General features: G+C 40.3%; 1 protein-coding gene across 1 annotated transcript in view; it reads left to right on the top strand.

Moving 5' to 3' along the window:
- Window positions 1-6,985: 6,985 nt before the first annotated feature.
- LOC104470545 (dipeptidyl aminopeptidase-like protein 6) overlaps window positions 6,986-17,436 on the top strand; it is a gene marked incomplete at both ends in the record, with an annotated part of 34,902 nt that continues 24,451 nt past the window's right edge. Inside the window, 2 exons of the mRNA XM_010085507.1 lie at window positions 6,986-7,100; window positions 14,870-14,968. Coding sequence (XP_010083809.1) covers window positions 6,986-7,100; window positions 14,870-14,968 — 214 coding nt within the window. The remainder of the gene's footprint in view (window positions 7,101-14,869; window positions 14,969-17,436) is intronic.

Below are 17,436 nucleotides of genomic sequence, written 5' to 3'. Positions count from 1 at the left end.
AATTCTTCATGAAATAGAGTAGAGAAATGTCATCCTGGCATGTCTTGGCAACACCACCTTTTGCAGATGCTTTCTGCATGGGTGTGAGCCCTTTCAAGTCATGTGTGTGTGTTGTGGCTCAGTTTGGAGGGATACAGGCTGTCAGAGAATTCTCATGGAAAAACTGGAGCTAACCAAGTGCTGTGGCATAGAGGGAGATCCTGGGATCTGTGATATAATCTGTGACATTTGGGCTTGGCAAGCCTTTCCATTGATCTGATGATAACACAGCCTCATGGCATAAAATTCTAAGTTTTACTGGTGCCATTGCAGATATTTCACCCGAGGACATGATTTGGTTCTGTTTCAGTGGATGAACGTGTGTGCTTATATCGAGCGCTGAAATAAAATCAAAGAAATGCTGTTGATTTTATGGGCTCTGTCACTATTGGGAATGGATCTTTAATAATGACTTTGAATTACAGTAGCAGCTAACATCCCTGTGAGGATTCGCAGTCCCACTGTGCCAGGTGCTATAAAAACATCCAGGGTACAGCAGATGAATGAACCAAACTGATGGTGGGAAAGTGGAGAAGATTAATAAAATTACATTAAATCAAGACCATCGCAGTTCTTGGCTAAAAGTATCTCTAATCACATATGATGTGTGCCATACACTTGTACAACATTACCATCTCCTTTCTCCTGTCCGTGAGTCAGAAGCTGGCCATGCCCTTGGCTGGAGCCACACTTGGTGCAACAGACCCAGCTGAGCTGGTGTTCACAGCTTGAATATTTTCCACCTTGAGAACAGGCTTCTGGCAGGATTTCAGAGTCCACATTCCCAACTTCTAATTTATTTTGGAAATTCCACATAGCCACTTTGTCTCTAAGTACTAGGAATAATTTGGGAATGCTTCAAATGGCAACACTGTTTATTTATACCTCGTATGGGAATAGGACGGTGTTGCAGTGTGGTTGCTATACTTGGGTGCAAAAGTCAAGTGAAATGCCAGTTCAAAATATAGAGATGCTAAATTAATCTTTTGGTGCTGGTGGGTCTGGAGGGGATCCAAAACTGTTTCATCATAATGCTCGTAGTAAAAATGATGGGAAGTTATTAAATATCCATTTCTGCAATACAGTAGAGCTGGGAATCCTAGAGATTACTGTATTTAGATATTTTTACAGATTTTTTTTTTTTTTAATTTAGAAGTTGCATTGGGTTTTGCTTGTAGCTGACGCAGACTGGCTTTGCTCCAGTGGAGCCAATGATCTGTGTCAGTCAATGCTAGCTGAGGATCTGGTGCCTTCTGCTCTAAAACCGTGGAAGATCCATCATCTGTTAAAGCTAACAGTTAGGTGTAAGATGCAGATGGCATTTTTATCCTATTGACTTTGTAATAGAAACATGTAAGACTGAAAGCTCTATCAAAGCATAAAACATGCGAGGTTTATTTTTACAAAGGATGGAGTGTTACTTTTTCTCGCTGGCTCTCAAACACTCTATTAATGCCCGACCTCAAAGCATTTGCGTTTGTGCATTTTGCAGAAAATTGTGAGAGCAGATGGAGCTGCAGGACCAAAATGTGTGGCTTTAGGGCATTCATAAAAGAGTCTCCCAGAAATGCAGGGCAGGATAGTGGGTTGCATTGTGTGCAGGGTAAAAGATTTTTCTCACAGTGCTAGGGAGTAGACAACAAAGATGCTAACTGTTCCTAAGTCATTGCTCCCTATTAGTACAAACATTTATTATCAACAGAAGATGAAGAAAAACATAACATAGTTGTCTTTCATCACCACAATGGGCAGGATGGTTTTATCCTTCTGAATCTGTCTATTGGGGTTGTGCAGAAAAGTCCACATACATGCCATGCCTCATTTGTAAAAACAGACCAAGTTTTTATTCCTCTCACTCCAAAGCATCACCTTTAGGATCTGAACAACTGGGTTTACTGTAGCCTGAGTCTCAGGCTCTCTGAGTCTCTCTGCAAACCAATTGCTATTCAGCATCACACTGCAGCTGGAGCACAGCTCAGGGTGGTCTGCAGCAGCAGGAGGGAAGGGAGGCAAGTGAGGAGGAGAAGGAAAGGAAAAAAAATAATAATTATAGAAAAAACAAAAAAGTAACTCAGCTTGAATTCAGAGATGAGAAAGATGCAGTTACATGCTTATTATTGTTTACCCTAAGTTCTTTACTTCTTTAGTGATTGAGGTTTCCACTGTGCCAGGCAGGGTACCAAAAAGTGATTCTTGCCCACAAAGAACCTCCATCCTAAATTTAAGGCAGGAGAGCAGCAGCAGATCCAGGCAGGTGGAGGAGTGTGATGAGACAGTAAGGTGGTATCGATCTGCGATATAACCAGTGGCCTCAGCAAACCTCCTGCTGTGACCACTGCAGTGCATCTAGTTTACTGTCGTTATCATTGCAATTAATGTATTTTTTTTGCAATACAAGGTTAATGATCTAACTGTATGGATCATCCACTCTTCATCTCATTTGTTGTACTCTTTAGCAGTTATAATCTGCACCAATTTTGTATTATAAAGAACTAATTAACAGCAAGATTATTTTTCCACTGAATGTCATAGGAGTTTTTGCCAGGGACAACAGCGTTCCCGTACCTTAATTCCTCAGCAAAGTTTTTATTCTGGGCCATGTTCTGAAACTGGTGAGCTGAGACATTGCACTCACAGTGTTATGTCGTCAGGCAAAAGATTTAATTCAGAACAAGGTAGCGTGAGTTGCAGGTAGAATACGTTCTCCATTAACTCTGTGTTGAAAAGCTTGCTAGCGATTTTCATTTCCTGTGTTTATGAGTGTCGTACTTCAGGTTATTTAGAAGCAAATAAAGAAAAGCAAGAAGCAGAGCTTGCAAGAATGGCAGATACAGAAACCGTACAAAACTACTGCTATAAACCTCATCCTGCCATCTCTGAAGCCAATAGAAGAGCTTGCTCCTGCTTTTGTGTCATACTATTAATTTCTTGGGTCTTCTTTTTCTTTTTCTTTTTCTTTTTCTTTTTCTTTTTTTTTCCCCTTTTCTTTCTGATTTATGCTGTTCGTAGCCATAGCCCGGGTGAGCCAGTGTCACCTGCTTCAGCAAGGGCCCTGACGTACAGCATGTGTCTGAAGTGTATGTATTCCAATATTAACCAACTAGGTTTTGTTCTTATTGAGCAAAAGTGGCAACTCTGTATTGAGAAAGACTAAAGGGCCAACCATGACCATCTCTCTATTGATCCTTCAGAGATTTTGGTCCACGATGTATAGCTTTTATTAAATAATATCAATACTTGACAAGTGATGCCTATATTGTCCTCCTTTCATTTAGCAATATAGACATGAGTATTAAAAAAAAAGAATTGTGCTTGATGAGTTTTTGTTTTAAGAAGCTGTTATATTGTTGTAAAATGGCCATGGTGCTGGCAGACTTTTAACAAGTTTCAAATAAACATGCCAGAAATAATTTTGTTGACAGCATCTTGGATTGGAGGACATCCAGCCTTCATCCATAACATGTCAGTACAGTGATTCTTTCACAGGCAGGAAAATATGTCATCACAGATCTGGTTTTTAGAGTCTTAAAATACTGTAGATGTCTGGATTTATGGCTTCAAAGTCAACTTCGCAGGTGGGTAGCATTATTTTTCAATCATAAATGAAGATGAAAGTGATAACATTTACAGTTTTTAATATGCAGCATCAATGAAGTGTGCTTATGTTAAAACCTGCGGTAACATCTGTTTTACTTCCATAATCCAAAAGCAATTAAGGTTTTATGTAAGAGAAAGAAGAGGGTGGAAAAAAACAGCAATGGAAAAAAAAAAAAAAGGAGAAAAACCAGGCTGAAGGGCTTTATCTTTTTGGTGTCCCTGCCCGTGGCAGTGGGGTTGGAACTCAATAATCTTTAAGGTCCTTTCCAATCCAAACCATTCTATGATTCTATGATCTTGCTTGCAGAGGTCATGCGGGCATTGTGTTTGTTCTTCATGAGATGCAGAGAGCAGGTATTATGTTTGCTTTGTTTATTCCCATTTGTGTAATATGCCCAGATTTCAGTATCAGAACCAAAGTGATTTCTTGAGGATTACCAGGCATGGTTCACACGGGGTATCTGCGCGCTGGTTGGTTTACGTCTCTGTTTACATCTGCAAGCTGGGATCTCTCAGGAATGGGCAAGTTACAGCTTTGTGCTGTGCGTTGGAAACAAATGCTTTGAGGTGCCACTTCAAGAACGTTATTTATGTGCTTGAATTTGTACCTGCTTAGGGCTTAATTAAACACTTTCATGGCTTGGGTCCCCAGCACAGAGGCTTTCCTGAGCAATGGGAATGGGCAGCTGATGGCTGCTTGTGGGAGCTCCTGTTGAAGGGGTGGAGGTTTGCTGCCAAGGGCGTGGGGTGTCGTGGACCAGGGGTGAGGCTGTAATCTCTTGTAAGTAAAGCCTGGTCACAGTGACCCAGCAACATCTCTTGGAATGACAGAAATGCAGATAAGAAAGCTCTAAGGCAGCAGTGCTATTGTATGTATGGCACGATGTGTGTGCAGCAGTTTTTACTGTAAGTGATTCCATCGCAAGAGACTTCACGTGACTGAGAAGAACAAAAAACCTGCTTTCCGAACCTGTGCTGAATAGAGCTGTTTACCTTTCTTTGAAATGTCATTTATCTCTTCTTGCTTTTTATCAGAGGAAATTTCCTGATGGAATTTTGCAAACAAGGTGAAAGCATTCCTTTCTGCTTCCTTGCAGTGTATTAAACCCCAAAGTTTTGTTTATTAATAGTGTTCCTCTTCTTGACACACTAGAAATTCCCAGTCTTTTTTGTTGTGATTTTGCTCAAATATTGGTTGGATGACTGAAGAATTAATGATGTGATAATGGATTCAGTGGAAGTATTGATATCCTGAAAGCTTAAGGATGTGTGTGGATTTCTGTCACACTGGGACCCATGAACAGGGGAACCTCACTTAATGCAAGGTTTTATTAAGCTTTTGGATTACATCTGGGTTTGTAGCTCTCTTTGGAGCCTGTGAACTATTTTTTTTTTTTTCAATTTTAAAATTTTGGACTATTCGGAGGGAGAGGATTGTTAGATTATTTTTGGGAATGTGACTGTTGCCATCAGTCCTGTAGTGCTGCCTCTGTCTTACCTCTGTCCTTCAGACACTGTGAGGGCTTGGTTGGATGGAAGCACCGTGGCTTCTCAGCTGCTTCTCCCCAGTTCTGCTGTCATCCCTCTGGGTCTCACTGTGCCCTGCTGTGAAATGAAGAATATTTCTGCCACTTATTAAGAAGTCCTGGATTCTTTTCCTGGCTTTGTTTCTCATTTTGTGTGTGACCCTGGGAAAGACACAGACTCTCTTTTGAGCCTATTTGTATCACCTGAGGAACAGGGACTAACAGTTTCCTAAAAAAAAAGGTGTTAGGAGGCTAAATTAGAACTTGTATTGGTGCTTGGGGTGAAGATGCTATAAAAATGCCAGTATATATATTCTTTCTTTTTGCTTGTTGGCAAAATTGCATTTCTCAAGGCTCCTGACCTACTTTTCCAATTTTTCTCCAGTAAGAATAATAAATTATAAGTTTGTTCCTTGTAATTGTTTTTCATTTCAAATAGAAAGCCAAGTGCAAATGAGGGGAAGGCAAGGAGGGGAGGGGGTGCCAACCTCTAACCCTCTTTGCCAGAAGGAAGAGAACCATCATGTCTTTTCCAGAACTAGAATAAATAACGAAATACAGATACTACTACAGGTGTTTAATGCCTCAAACCTGGCTTTGCATTGCAGATTTGTAGCCCTTGTAACGGATAGATCCCCAAACATATAGGAAGAGAGTCTTAACATTATATTTTTTGTGAAATGGATTCTTGATATGGGAAAAGTTGAAAAATATTTTCCAGCATTTTCCGAGATCAAAACTGTGAGGTTTTCCTGACCTGCCTGTTCAAGTCACTTTGCTGTGTACTAGCAGGTCTGTCTTAGACCTACCATCCCTCATAATGAAGGAAATGAGGCAAAAACTCTAAATTGATGAGATAGACAAGGAGGAGGAGCATCCAGAGTTGTTCTGGCTGTGAGGCCAGATCCCTCAAGTGAGTTCAGCCTTCCAGGAAAGTGGAGTGCACTGATATTTCATACAGTTCATGGGGATGCTTCAGTGCATGCATGAAATCACATTTAATACACAGTGCTGAGGGGAATCCAGCAAAAAGCATAAAAGGGATAAAGTGCAGTAAATATTTAAGATCTTATGAGTGCCAACACAGCACTTCATAAAAACCTCAGTCTCAGGAGCGGGGGTGCTGTATACATCATAGACAGAACATATGGTGCAACCACAATGAAGTCAAAGCTGATCAGTGAATAGTGATAGAGCTTTTTATTCTAAAGTTTTTAGGATGTGATTAAATTTAATGTGTATGCTAGACATTAAGCCTAGGACATCTTCATGTCCTTAGACCTACCAACCTAGGAATGCATGCAAGGTGACCTGAGGACATGTGATGTTTTTCTGGGAAGGCGGAAAAGTTCGCTATGGGGATATCCTTATTGATTTTTACATCCGTACATGCCCATGAGAGTTGTTTATCTTCCTGTATTCCTCTCTGATATCTTATTACAAAAGTCTCTTGAAAGTTACTGTAAAGCTTTTTATTCCCAGACTTAATGAGGGTTGGTAGGAAATGGGGTTTCAATAAGTGAGTTTGGATGAGTACTGGTGTGGGCGGCTGGTGCTTGTATGCAAGGAAGTGATGGGAAATGTAGGTTACACTACTGGGCATCCTATGGGTGCATTGCATTTATTCTTTGCATAATATGGATTCAATTAATACCACAAGGTATTATAATGACATGAATTGTATTAGGCTTACATGTTTCTTCCACCATGGTCACGGGGTGGATGGTGTGGTTCTGTGGACATACTTTGCTGCTTGGATTCTGCTGTTTGTTTCCTTATCTAAGCACTTTCTCTAAATGTTCGCTTTCCTTTGATGTTTCTAGGAGCTGGTGGGGAGTAATCCTCCACAAAGAAACTGGAAAGGAATTGCAATTGCCTTACTTGTTATTCTCGTTATCTGCTCCCTGATTGTCACCTCCGTTATACTCCTGACACCAGGTATTTATAACCTTTAACTCACTTCCATTCTGTTTTTCTTTTGTAATTTTACACTTCCAAGGGTAAAGGGATTGCAATCTGACTGCAAAGTCACCATCAAAGGAATCATCCTTCCTGTTCTTTAACTTGATGTGAGCTGAGTTCAAGGCCGTTACTAGGTAGATTGTTTTAGAGTTTTACATTTCAATTCAAAGCTGAGGGCTGCTGCCTGAAGGTACAAGGGTGAAACTTGGTTGCCTAAACATAGATAGGAAGTGTCATTTTAGATGTGCTGGGATATGAGAGACAGCTACACAGGGCAGTCAGTTAGGACACAGGAACTCCTGAAGTTCATGCCCACTTGGAGCAGCAGCCACCAGTTGGGTGGCATATCTTAGACCATCTAAAATAGATGCCTATGCTAGGAACATAAATCCCATTCTGTTCAGCTATATTGGTTTTTAAATCAGACCATAGTGTTCTGGCTTTACAAAGGAATTTTAAACAACGATGTGCTAGATAGCACTTAATGACAGCAAATAATTAGTAACTTTGCAATAAGGGATTCTCTGTGTTAATCTCCTTACCAAGTTTCAGCAAAGTTCTGTGCACGTAACCTCTGTAAATTACTTTTCTTACAGTAGCTGCTGAGGATGTAGGCTTGAATTTTAATGTGATATCATTATGATTATTGATTATTACATATTTATGCAGCCCTGTAAATTTCCATGACTACTTACAGAGTAGAAATAATGTGCTTTCATGGCTCTGAAAATCTTGTGATCTGAATACGAAAAGACAAACGGATGAGAGACAAGACAGAAAAGATAATTCAGTGTCAGAAAGGATTAGGAGCTACAGAACACCAAAGAAGGCAGAAGGTTGCCTGCAGAGGGACGTAGTGGAGAAGAAAAGGAGCATCTTCTTGGATGAGTACATGCAAGTGATTCTAGGGGACAGCAGGACAGATAGCACAGAGCCGAGGAGAGGAATGAAGACAAGGGAGAAATTAAACCATAGGAAATGGGAGAGCACAGGATGGTGAAGTGGAAAAATGAAATGGAAGTTGTGGGGCAGAAATTTCTAGCTTGTAGCATGTGAACTGACGTACAGTTCAGGACACTTGGGTCATCTTCCCTGACACAATTCTTATTCCACAGTCCTGCTGTATGGTAGACTGGAGACAGTGATAAATCAAGAAATACAGGACTGCACTGGGTTAATCTGAAAATGAGTGAAACAGCATGTTATCCTTTTGTTTATTTATTGTCATGCCACATTCTGTTTATTTCATGCTATACTGAAGTTTTCTATGTAAATGTAAGTAGCACATAGTCATTCCAGAGTAATTAAGTAATTAAATTAATTAAGGTTAAAGATTATTAAAGATCATTTTTTAAATTGCTTTCACTAGGGTTCAGATTTAACACCTTTGGACAGTTCAGTTCATCTGTGAGATGTTTTGAGGCATAGTCTGTGGACTGTGCTCATATCAGGCACCACTTATTTGCCATGATAAATATCGTCCCTCACCCATTAGGTATGGAAATGTCACCATCTATTTTATGAGAGTGCAGTCCAAGACTTTTCAAAAGTGTACATTGAAGCCTAGATACCTAAACCCGTACCTGTGGGCTTCAAGAAGCTGTCAGTTGAAGAGCAGGATTCCATATATAAGGATACATGAGGATGACATGAACATACCTGTACAGCCCTAAATACATTCTAAGTCACAAGTCTTTCCTTTTGTGTGACCACCTGTAATAAGGATTTATTTAATATTTATTTAAATAAGGGTGTCAGAGTTATATCTGGTGAGGACTTGGCAGCTCTGGTTTCGATTCTGGGCTCCACTATAGACCTCATTTAGGGCTTTTCTGAACCCTACTCCCACTTGTCCGTAGAGAAAATTACATGTAAAACCACTAATGACTATTATGACTGCAGTGCTCTTGTACAGGTAGTATGTATGCACACACGTGTATACATTGAAATTATAGTTATTAGTATGTACTTAGCAACAACTCCAAATAGCACCTTGGACAGAGTCTCTGTGCTTAAAATTTAGGAATATGCAAAGCCTATTGTGTGATAAAATTTCCATTCATGTTTTTAGAGATTTCTATTTACCTGATTTGCTGTTAAACTGGGTTTGAGTTGCTTTATTTCCCTGCTGGTGTTTCAGAACTGTGTCCTACATGTAAATCCAACAACTCTGAGCTCAGTACTGCTGCTGTTTTTATCGTGGATCCAGACTGCTTCATGGTGAGACTCTGCCAAGGGTAAAATAGATAGGTTAGGTTGCTGCTGTGGCTTGGCAGCATCTGAGTTTACTCTTCTCTTGGGCCACTGGCCCTGGAGCTTGTTATAAGGACACACTGTGACAGGGGGCTCATTTCACAGGCATTTCCCACCAGCCAGTGCTAAGTGAGACATAGAGGCTGGCTTGACAAACGTAAAAAATATTACATTGCTAATCCTGACTGGGTATAGTATGTCCCAAAAAGGTAGGAGTGGGGAAAATGGAGGAGCCTGTCCAAAAGCAGTAGCAAAGTCTGCATTTACCTGACATAAAATAGTTCACTGGAAGAAGAAATTATTATCCTTTGATAGCCAAACTGAAAATTAAGTGATGGATATTTGAACAAGAAGTGAGGAAAGGACAGGGAAGGGAGGAGGTGAAGCAGTTTTGTGGTTGTTCATAGGGTGGGAAGCTGCTGCCAAGTGGCATCAGAAAAAAACCAACAACTCTTCACTGAAAATATCTTAAGGGGGGATGCAGTCTGGCTTGGACAGAGTACAGCATTTGAGGATGCTTGAATTTTTTTAAGTTTTCCTTCTGATGATAATGCTGGAGGCCAATGCTGGAGTCCAGCCTGACACTGTGCTGCTGGTACAAATGTCCTTCTGAATTTTATCTCTGAATTCCTTACTTGTATCTGTCTATCTTGGCCCTCTCCCTGCCTGGGAAACCATTCTTTGTAAGTATTTTGCTGTTGGTTTGAAGGCCTGTTTTGCAGTGCAACGTCAAGGCATGCAATGCAGAGATGCTCTAAACCCAGTGCTGAACATCGTGCAATACCTGCAGAGAGTTGTTTGGGACATAGTGCAGCACACAGGCTTGTAGTCCATGTTCAGACAAAGAAAAGTGTCTAACTGGACCCTTAACTTGCATCATGATGGTGGTGTTTCCCAATACTGCGAAAGTCAGGGCAGTCTCCTGGGTAGTCTGGAAAACCAAGAGTGGGTGGTAGAGTGGAGGATGAGGAAGGTTTGCTTAGCAGAACAGATAATGATTAAGATATTTAATAACTGAGGAAAAAATTAATATCTATATCTCTTCAAGATTCTTTTGCAAATCAGCCCAAACCTTTAAAGAAAGTTTTAACTCTGGGTTCAGCTTCAGAAAGGCTGAAATCCCCACTGGGAAACTAGGAACAGTGCTCTCTGCATTCAGCAGACACTGCAGTTGCAATAGCAGTGCTTTATTGCTAGCTAACGCTTAGGTCTTATTTTATAAAATCCTAATAAAACTTCAGCATTTCTATGATTTGTATATCCATTTGGTATTCTGGACCAACATTCTCAAAAGAAGCAGTAATTGGTGAAAGCTTGTGTTTAATGACACTAGAGTATACCGCATACGTGCAGCTCCCTATGCTGAAGGGCTCTGATTTCATGTGTGTGTGAGTCCTGCCATTCCACCCACCTTTGAAAAATGTGAAGCTATTTGTACAAATGATAAAAGCGTGGGACAGAGTCTTTCGTAATTAGTGGTTGCTCACTTGTTGCAGCATATGGCACCTGCATGGGTCCTGTCCTAGAAATGTCGTTTGTGTATTTACATAAAGGCATGCAAAAGTTTATAAATATGCATGTGTGCACACACAGACGTGCACATACCAAAGCTGAAGAGAGGACCCAATCCTACAGAAATTTTGATTAAAAAAAACCTCTCCCAAAAGTTCCATTAGACATTTTGCTTAGGAAAAGGCTGCTCTGTAGTCCCCTCTGTTTGGAAATTGAGGCAAACAAGGACTTTTTGCACATCTGTTCCTGATATTTAAAGCTTTCTGGAGATATACATCAAGTTTACTGCTTTCAAATCAGACTTTTAGCTGGGGGGGGGAAAAAAAAAAAAAAAAGTGACCCCAACTCCATATTAAAATTCTTACAAAATTAATAGGAAACATTTTTCAGAGTTGGTACGGAAGCAGTCATTGCATAGCATTAATTCACAGCATGCTGTCAGACAGCCAAATGCGTTGCCTAGTAAACTTTGTCTGATTTTTGCTAGTTGCAAAGAGTGAGGAAATGCCCTGTGACTAGCTGTGCAGGAGTGTAATTTGTTTGTTCACAATTGCTATATATGTAATTGTGTACTATATGCCACTAAAAAAAACCAAAAAAAAACCCGTGGGATTTTACAGAAGGGAGAGAGGCTGTTTGTTTGCCTTGTCTGGCCTCTGTCTTTTGGGTGCATGGAGGTCATCTGGGGGAAAAGGGGCTCAGGTTTGTCCAGGAATGGTCTGCTGAGGAGGGAAGTGAGCTCCTGGTGTGCTGGGTCAGGTCTGCTGAGAGGTGGATGTTCATGGACACACACTTACCCACGTGCTTACAGTGCACAACAGCCCAGGAGATATGTGAGAAAAGCATCTGGCATTGACCTGTAGCTGAGACCCAGGGATGACAGAAAGAAAGGTGACCACCCAAAGGTGACTGAAACCTTCTGACCCATCAAGCAGCCTGTGAGCATTGCTGGAGTTGAGAGGAAGCTTAAAAGAAAAGATTCGTACTGCAGAGGGAAAACAGGCAGGGAGGTCAGCTCATGGCCCTTTCCCGTTTGAGTTTTCTGGGTTTCAGGCAGATCTTTGTTCTGTGTTCTGGTGAGCAAGGTTTTATCAGTTCAGCCTTTTTGGGTGTGCTGACTTCAAGGATGAGGTGCAGGCAGATGAACCCAAAAGGTCTGACCAACGCAGGGTTCCCATCATGCCTTTAACAATTAATAAAAAATAAAAAGGACATGGTTTTCACTTGGTTCTCTCAGCATGTGTCTTTGCTGTTTGGTTGGTGGGTTCCTGATTTGGAACTCAAATCACAATTCCTTGTGCCACCTGTACCACTGCCCACGATGCTGCGCTGCCAGGCCCCGGTTGGCATCTGCCATCTGGGTCTGCGGTGGGCAGGGGACATGAGTGCAGAAAAAGTGGTGGCACATGCTTGATCTTCTCCTTCCTTGAACCCAGGGAGGTGGGACCCAAAGTCTTTGCAGCTGGGTGTGGACACAACTTGTGTCTAAATGTCTCCACGGGGGCCAGAGGAATGGAGCAGGCATTCTTAATGGATGTTCCAACTTGTTGGATGAGAGATCAGTAAATCTGAATTTTTCACTAAAAAGAGTTGATTGGTTGATTATTTATTTGTTTTCTCCCCAGCTCTATGGCTGAAATTAATGTTGTCTGCGGTTCATTATGGAACCTATTGCATCTATTACAGCCCACTGCAGGAGACAGTAGTCAAATCTCAACAAGAAACGTGCCTTAGGGAGGCTCCTGGGTTTGCATGCTTCGGTTGCTACCTCTCCCTCTTCCTGCTGTCCCTTCGAAGGCCTTTGAAGTGCTGTGAAGGTGTAGAGGTGGTGCAGCTTCCAGACTGTCCATCTCCATCCTGCACAGAAAGAGGGCTGTGTGTGGGCTCCAACCTACTGCCTGATCTCCCCTGGTATCCACTGCTGGGACCTTGCTCCATGGTGGGAACTAATTGGAACAGTTTCCTGGAGTTCCTCTGGCCTATATTTTCCATTTTAATAAATAAAATTATGCAGAAGAACTTGGCATCATGCTGTCACACGGAGGGATTTGGCTAAGGACTTGTATTAATTGTGATATTTGGAAGACACATTGAGCAGTGTGATTAAAACCTCAGCCAGACTTGAACAAAATATAAAAATTGAAGAATATCCTTTAATTTGGTCAAAATGATAGTTTATGCTGAAATACTTTTGAGTGGAACAAATCATTGTTCATAGGTAATTTTCAGTGGTCTCACGTAGCTCAAGGGCTTCAATTCAGTGTGGTAGATGACTTTTTCCATCTAATAAATTACTTCAGAGAGTCTGTTTCCACTGTTTCTAGTCATCACCAGTGTGTTCAATGTAACAAGTTTTGTACTAAACAATGTTAAAGATACCTAAGTCTGCATGATACCAATAGACCTCAGGCATGAGGATTCTGTAGTGAAGAGAGATGCTGAAGCACACATCCCTGCTGTGAAATACTCAGAATGTGGCCTCACACGTTCCTTTAAAGAGGAAATATGTTTAAAGCTGACTGAAAGGTTTCCATGAAAATATTTTTTCAGAAAAAAAATTAAAAGTTGGAAAGAAGTTATTCATAGAAAGTGACTGCTTGTCATAACAAAAAGTTACTGTTGGGAGACGAAAAGAAAATGAATATGTTATGAATCAAAATTGTTGGTTTCAGTTTTTCTCTAAAAATTTCAGCTTTGAGAAAATAAACCATTTTCCTACTAAGCACCCAGTATAGGCTTCAGCAATGTAATATATATACTCTTCATCTGTGAGGCCCAAGAACCCATTGTTTCAACATAAACACTTTGGTTACAGGCTCAGGAGCTCCTGTGTTGTGTTTATGAGAATTGTTACATAGCGGAGAGGTGGTGAGAGAAATGAGATGGTATAATTCTGGTACAGGAGAAGATGCTAGCTGCAACAAACTTCAAGTTAAATTTGTGCCTTTGTTTTATTCCGTTGGACTCCCACAAGTTTAGTGTTGGTGACATCCTAGATGAGACAGATTTCCTTGCAACAATAATATACACGCAGAAAGAAATCAGTTCTGCATTTTCTTCAGATTGTGCTTTGCATCACAAATCTGTTGGCAATCTCTGACTGAATCATGAGAAATGTGGAGAGGACTATATGAAGGATAGTGGAGGAAGACATAGAGCAAGAATTTATTTGTGGGGAAAGCAGAGTACTACAGAGTAGACTTAGGAAGAATGAACTAAATAAGGGACATATTATTACAGGTTGATCTTACAACATCTTAAACTGGCAGTCTGGTTCTTCAGTGTAAAAGCTGTCCAGACTTCCACGTTTGCACATGAAACTGTATATGCTTTCACTAAAAATGAAAATTAGTATGGGCCAGCTATGCAACACCTAAGAATTTAAGGTTATGTCTCATAGATTTTTCAAAAATATTTCTGCAGCCAACTGGTTGATTCCCATGGAAAGTCTTCTGTGAATTCCTGAAGTAATCTGTATGAGCCCTTATAAGGCTACATACCTTTCCAACTGTGGTTCTGTGTGACTGCTTTTAAGGAAATAAAAATATAAGCTATAAAAACTGGTCACTTTAAATTATTTTTTAAAAATTTAAGTAATTTCAGAATAGCCTTACTGTTAAGTAGCCTTAATATTCTTCAGAATCGTCTTAATTTTATAGCACTGTGACATTTATGGGTGTGTTTTCATGACTTTTAAAATATTTTTTAATCTTTTTTTGTCCAAAAATATGTGTTTTGGACCCCATCTTGGTCTTTTTGTAGTTGTTGAGTCCAGGCATAGATAACCAGGTTGTTTATGGTGTTGCACCACTATGTGGTCCTTTGGTAACATTGACAATGGGAAGGGGCTTACATGTGACAGAAAGCTGAACGTGAACTGTTTCTGAATGCGATATGACATGGCAGAATTCACAGTTGCAGTTCTTTCAGATACATTTCAAAGTTGAAGTAATGGCAGTTTGGTTTTGAATGTTTTACAGTTGAAGATAACAGCTTGTCTCAGAAAAAGAAGATAACAGTGGAAGATCTCTTCAGTGATGATTTCAAAATCCATGACCCAGAGGCTAAATGGATAACTGGTGAGTGAGGCATGAACGTGTCACAGTGTCTTTGCTTTGCTTCCTCTCTCTCTGGGGGTCTCTTTTTTTATTTCCTTCCTTTAGTTGTCATGGTCTTTATTTTGCTCCTGAAATCACAGAATCAAGAAATGGTTGGGGTGGGAAGGGACCTCAGGAGATCGTCTTGTCCAAATGCTGCTCAAGCAACGTGAGCAAGAGCTGGTTGCCCAGAACCATACCCCAAAATTCAATCCTCAAATTCCTGTTCCAGCTTTCCTCCTGATAAATATGCAAACAGCAGTGCTCTGTTATTGTACTTTTTTATTTAGGGCTCTCCAGTGGGCTCAGGGCTAGGCATTGAAAACTACAGCCTTTGTCCCAAAGAGCTTACAGCATTCAGGAGGTGATGCAGCATGTGTTTGGAAGTAGTGGTTGGAGCATTACCAGTCATTATTTTACCATGAAAAACCTTCAGGTTTTGTATTCCCTCATCAAAACTTCTTCCAGCAGAGAGGTAAAGCATTGCTAAGCAACAGGCAAACAGTGGGCTAGCAGCAGCTGGGCTGGTGCGTGCACACAAACCACGTGTTCTTTTTATCCTCTGCTGCCTTACATTTTCTCGTCAAGGGAAAACCAAATACTACTTGAATTAATGCATGTAGTATTTGCTGGAGCAGAGCTGTTTGGGGGGATGTAGATTCCAGCTCTCACTGGAAATTGCTGCAGTCTGGACAAGCTTTGGTGAGAATGAAATGATTTGTGGTGTGCTGTTCATGTAGGTTCCAATCCAGCTTCTGTTATCATTGAAGATATTAATTTTTCTTTTTAATTTAATGGGGAACTGGGTCAAATCCTTCCTTGTGTTTGGCTTTCCTTGTCTGTTATGCCCATTGGGAACAATTTTAATACTTGTAATGAAAAGAGAAAGTGTTAAAGGGTAGTGCTGAATTAACACGTTCCTCAGCTGCCCCCAGCACAGCTGCCTCTGACTTCTCCCACCAGTTCAACTACAGGGGAAAGCAGTTGCAGACAATACGCACCTTCACAAACACAACTGATGGCCAGGAGCCCTTTTTCAGGTTTCAGTTCAGACGATGGTGCTTCCTATAACCACTGTCAGGGCATAAGGAGAGTAGAAATTTTAGCTGCATTGCAATTCAGAATTATTTGTCTAGCATCCTTTTTTTTTTTTTTTTTTTTAGCACCGATATCTCTAATGGCAATAATGAGGGAAGAGGTGTTTTGTTGAGACCTTTACTGTTATTTTCTTTATTTGCTAGAATATGAGGGAATGATAATGAATTAAATAATCTTTTACAGGAACAGAGAATGAAATATAGCCGTGGAGCTATGTATAACACCTCCCTCAGATGAGTATAGTTTTACATGGATGTAAGGCATATCTTCCACAAAACTGCTTTTTTCTGTGAAAAAGCAATATTTCCCATGCTTTTCCAACTATGATCACATACTGGTTCCATATAAACTTTTATTAACACTTCAGTCTTGAATGTTTTAAAATCCATCTTTGTCCTTCCATGTACTCTCACTGCAATTTAACACCAGTCTTGCCTGATCTGAAATTACAAAAATATTCTTTCTGTAAAGGACAAAGCACAAAGTAGTATTATGCAAACATGCATAGATATTTTAGAAAGGCTTGTTCTGTTGCTGTGCTACCAATACCACTCATACTGATAGAGAAATTTTATGAAGCCAATAGATATTCTGTAGATTTGCCCAAGGGTGACTTCACATTTAAGGGCAAGATGCTAATCTGCAATGTCATTCATCCAAGAACCCAAAGCCATTTTACAACATTAATGACTTTTCTGCATTGTGGTTGCTTTTCACAGCTTTCTCTAGCTGGATAAGTGCTGAAATCTTGATTAAGGACCCTGATAAGCAAGATGAAAGACCAGCAGCCTGATTCCTAAGCACACATTGCTATTGGTCTCTTATTCTCAGTTTTTAGAATGCAAATGAAAGACACTGAAAATGCCAAAACCAAACTAATAAAAGTTAGTATAACAAGAATGCTGGAATGGCTTAGCAGAAAAAAAAAAAAAATTAAAAATTGCATGTTTAAAATTGCATGTCAATTCACAAAATTATTTGACATGGGGTGAGAAATCCACACAATTGTTAAAATGTTAAGTAGTGTTTTCTATCCTTCTTCCATTTCTTCTCCTATTAATTTTGTTGCAAAATGTCAGTCATTCAGAGATCCACAAAATTCAGTCCTCTTGGCTCTTCAAAGTTCTGTTTCCTTCCTTTCCCTCTTCGTTATTGCAGAAGATGGGAGTTTGATAGCCTTGCCAAAGATGAAGCATGTTGCATGCTTAGGAGTATTTGAATCATCTGAGGGATTTGCTTCCAAAATCGTTCAGTAAGTAAAATATCTGTGTTCTTCCTGGGAAGTGAGGATCTGATTCAAACCCTTTGACTTGAAAGAGTCTTGGAGCAAATGTTAAAATAAAATTAAAAAA

Source organism: Pterocles gutturalis, unplaced genomic scaffold, assembly GCF_000699245.1.
Source record: "Pterocles gutturalis isolate BGI_N339 unplaced genomic scaffold, ASM69924v1 scaffold8550, whole genome shotgun sequence".
Taxonomy (NCBI): Eukaryota; Metazoa; Chordata; class Aves; order Pterocliformes; family Pteroclidae; genus Pterocles; species Pterocles gutturalis.
The sequence above is the reverse complement of the archived record's forward strand: the minus strand, read 5'-3'. Positions and strand labels throughout refer to the sequence as shown.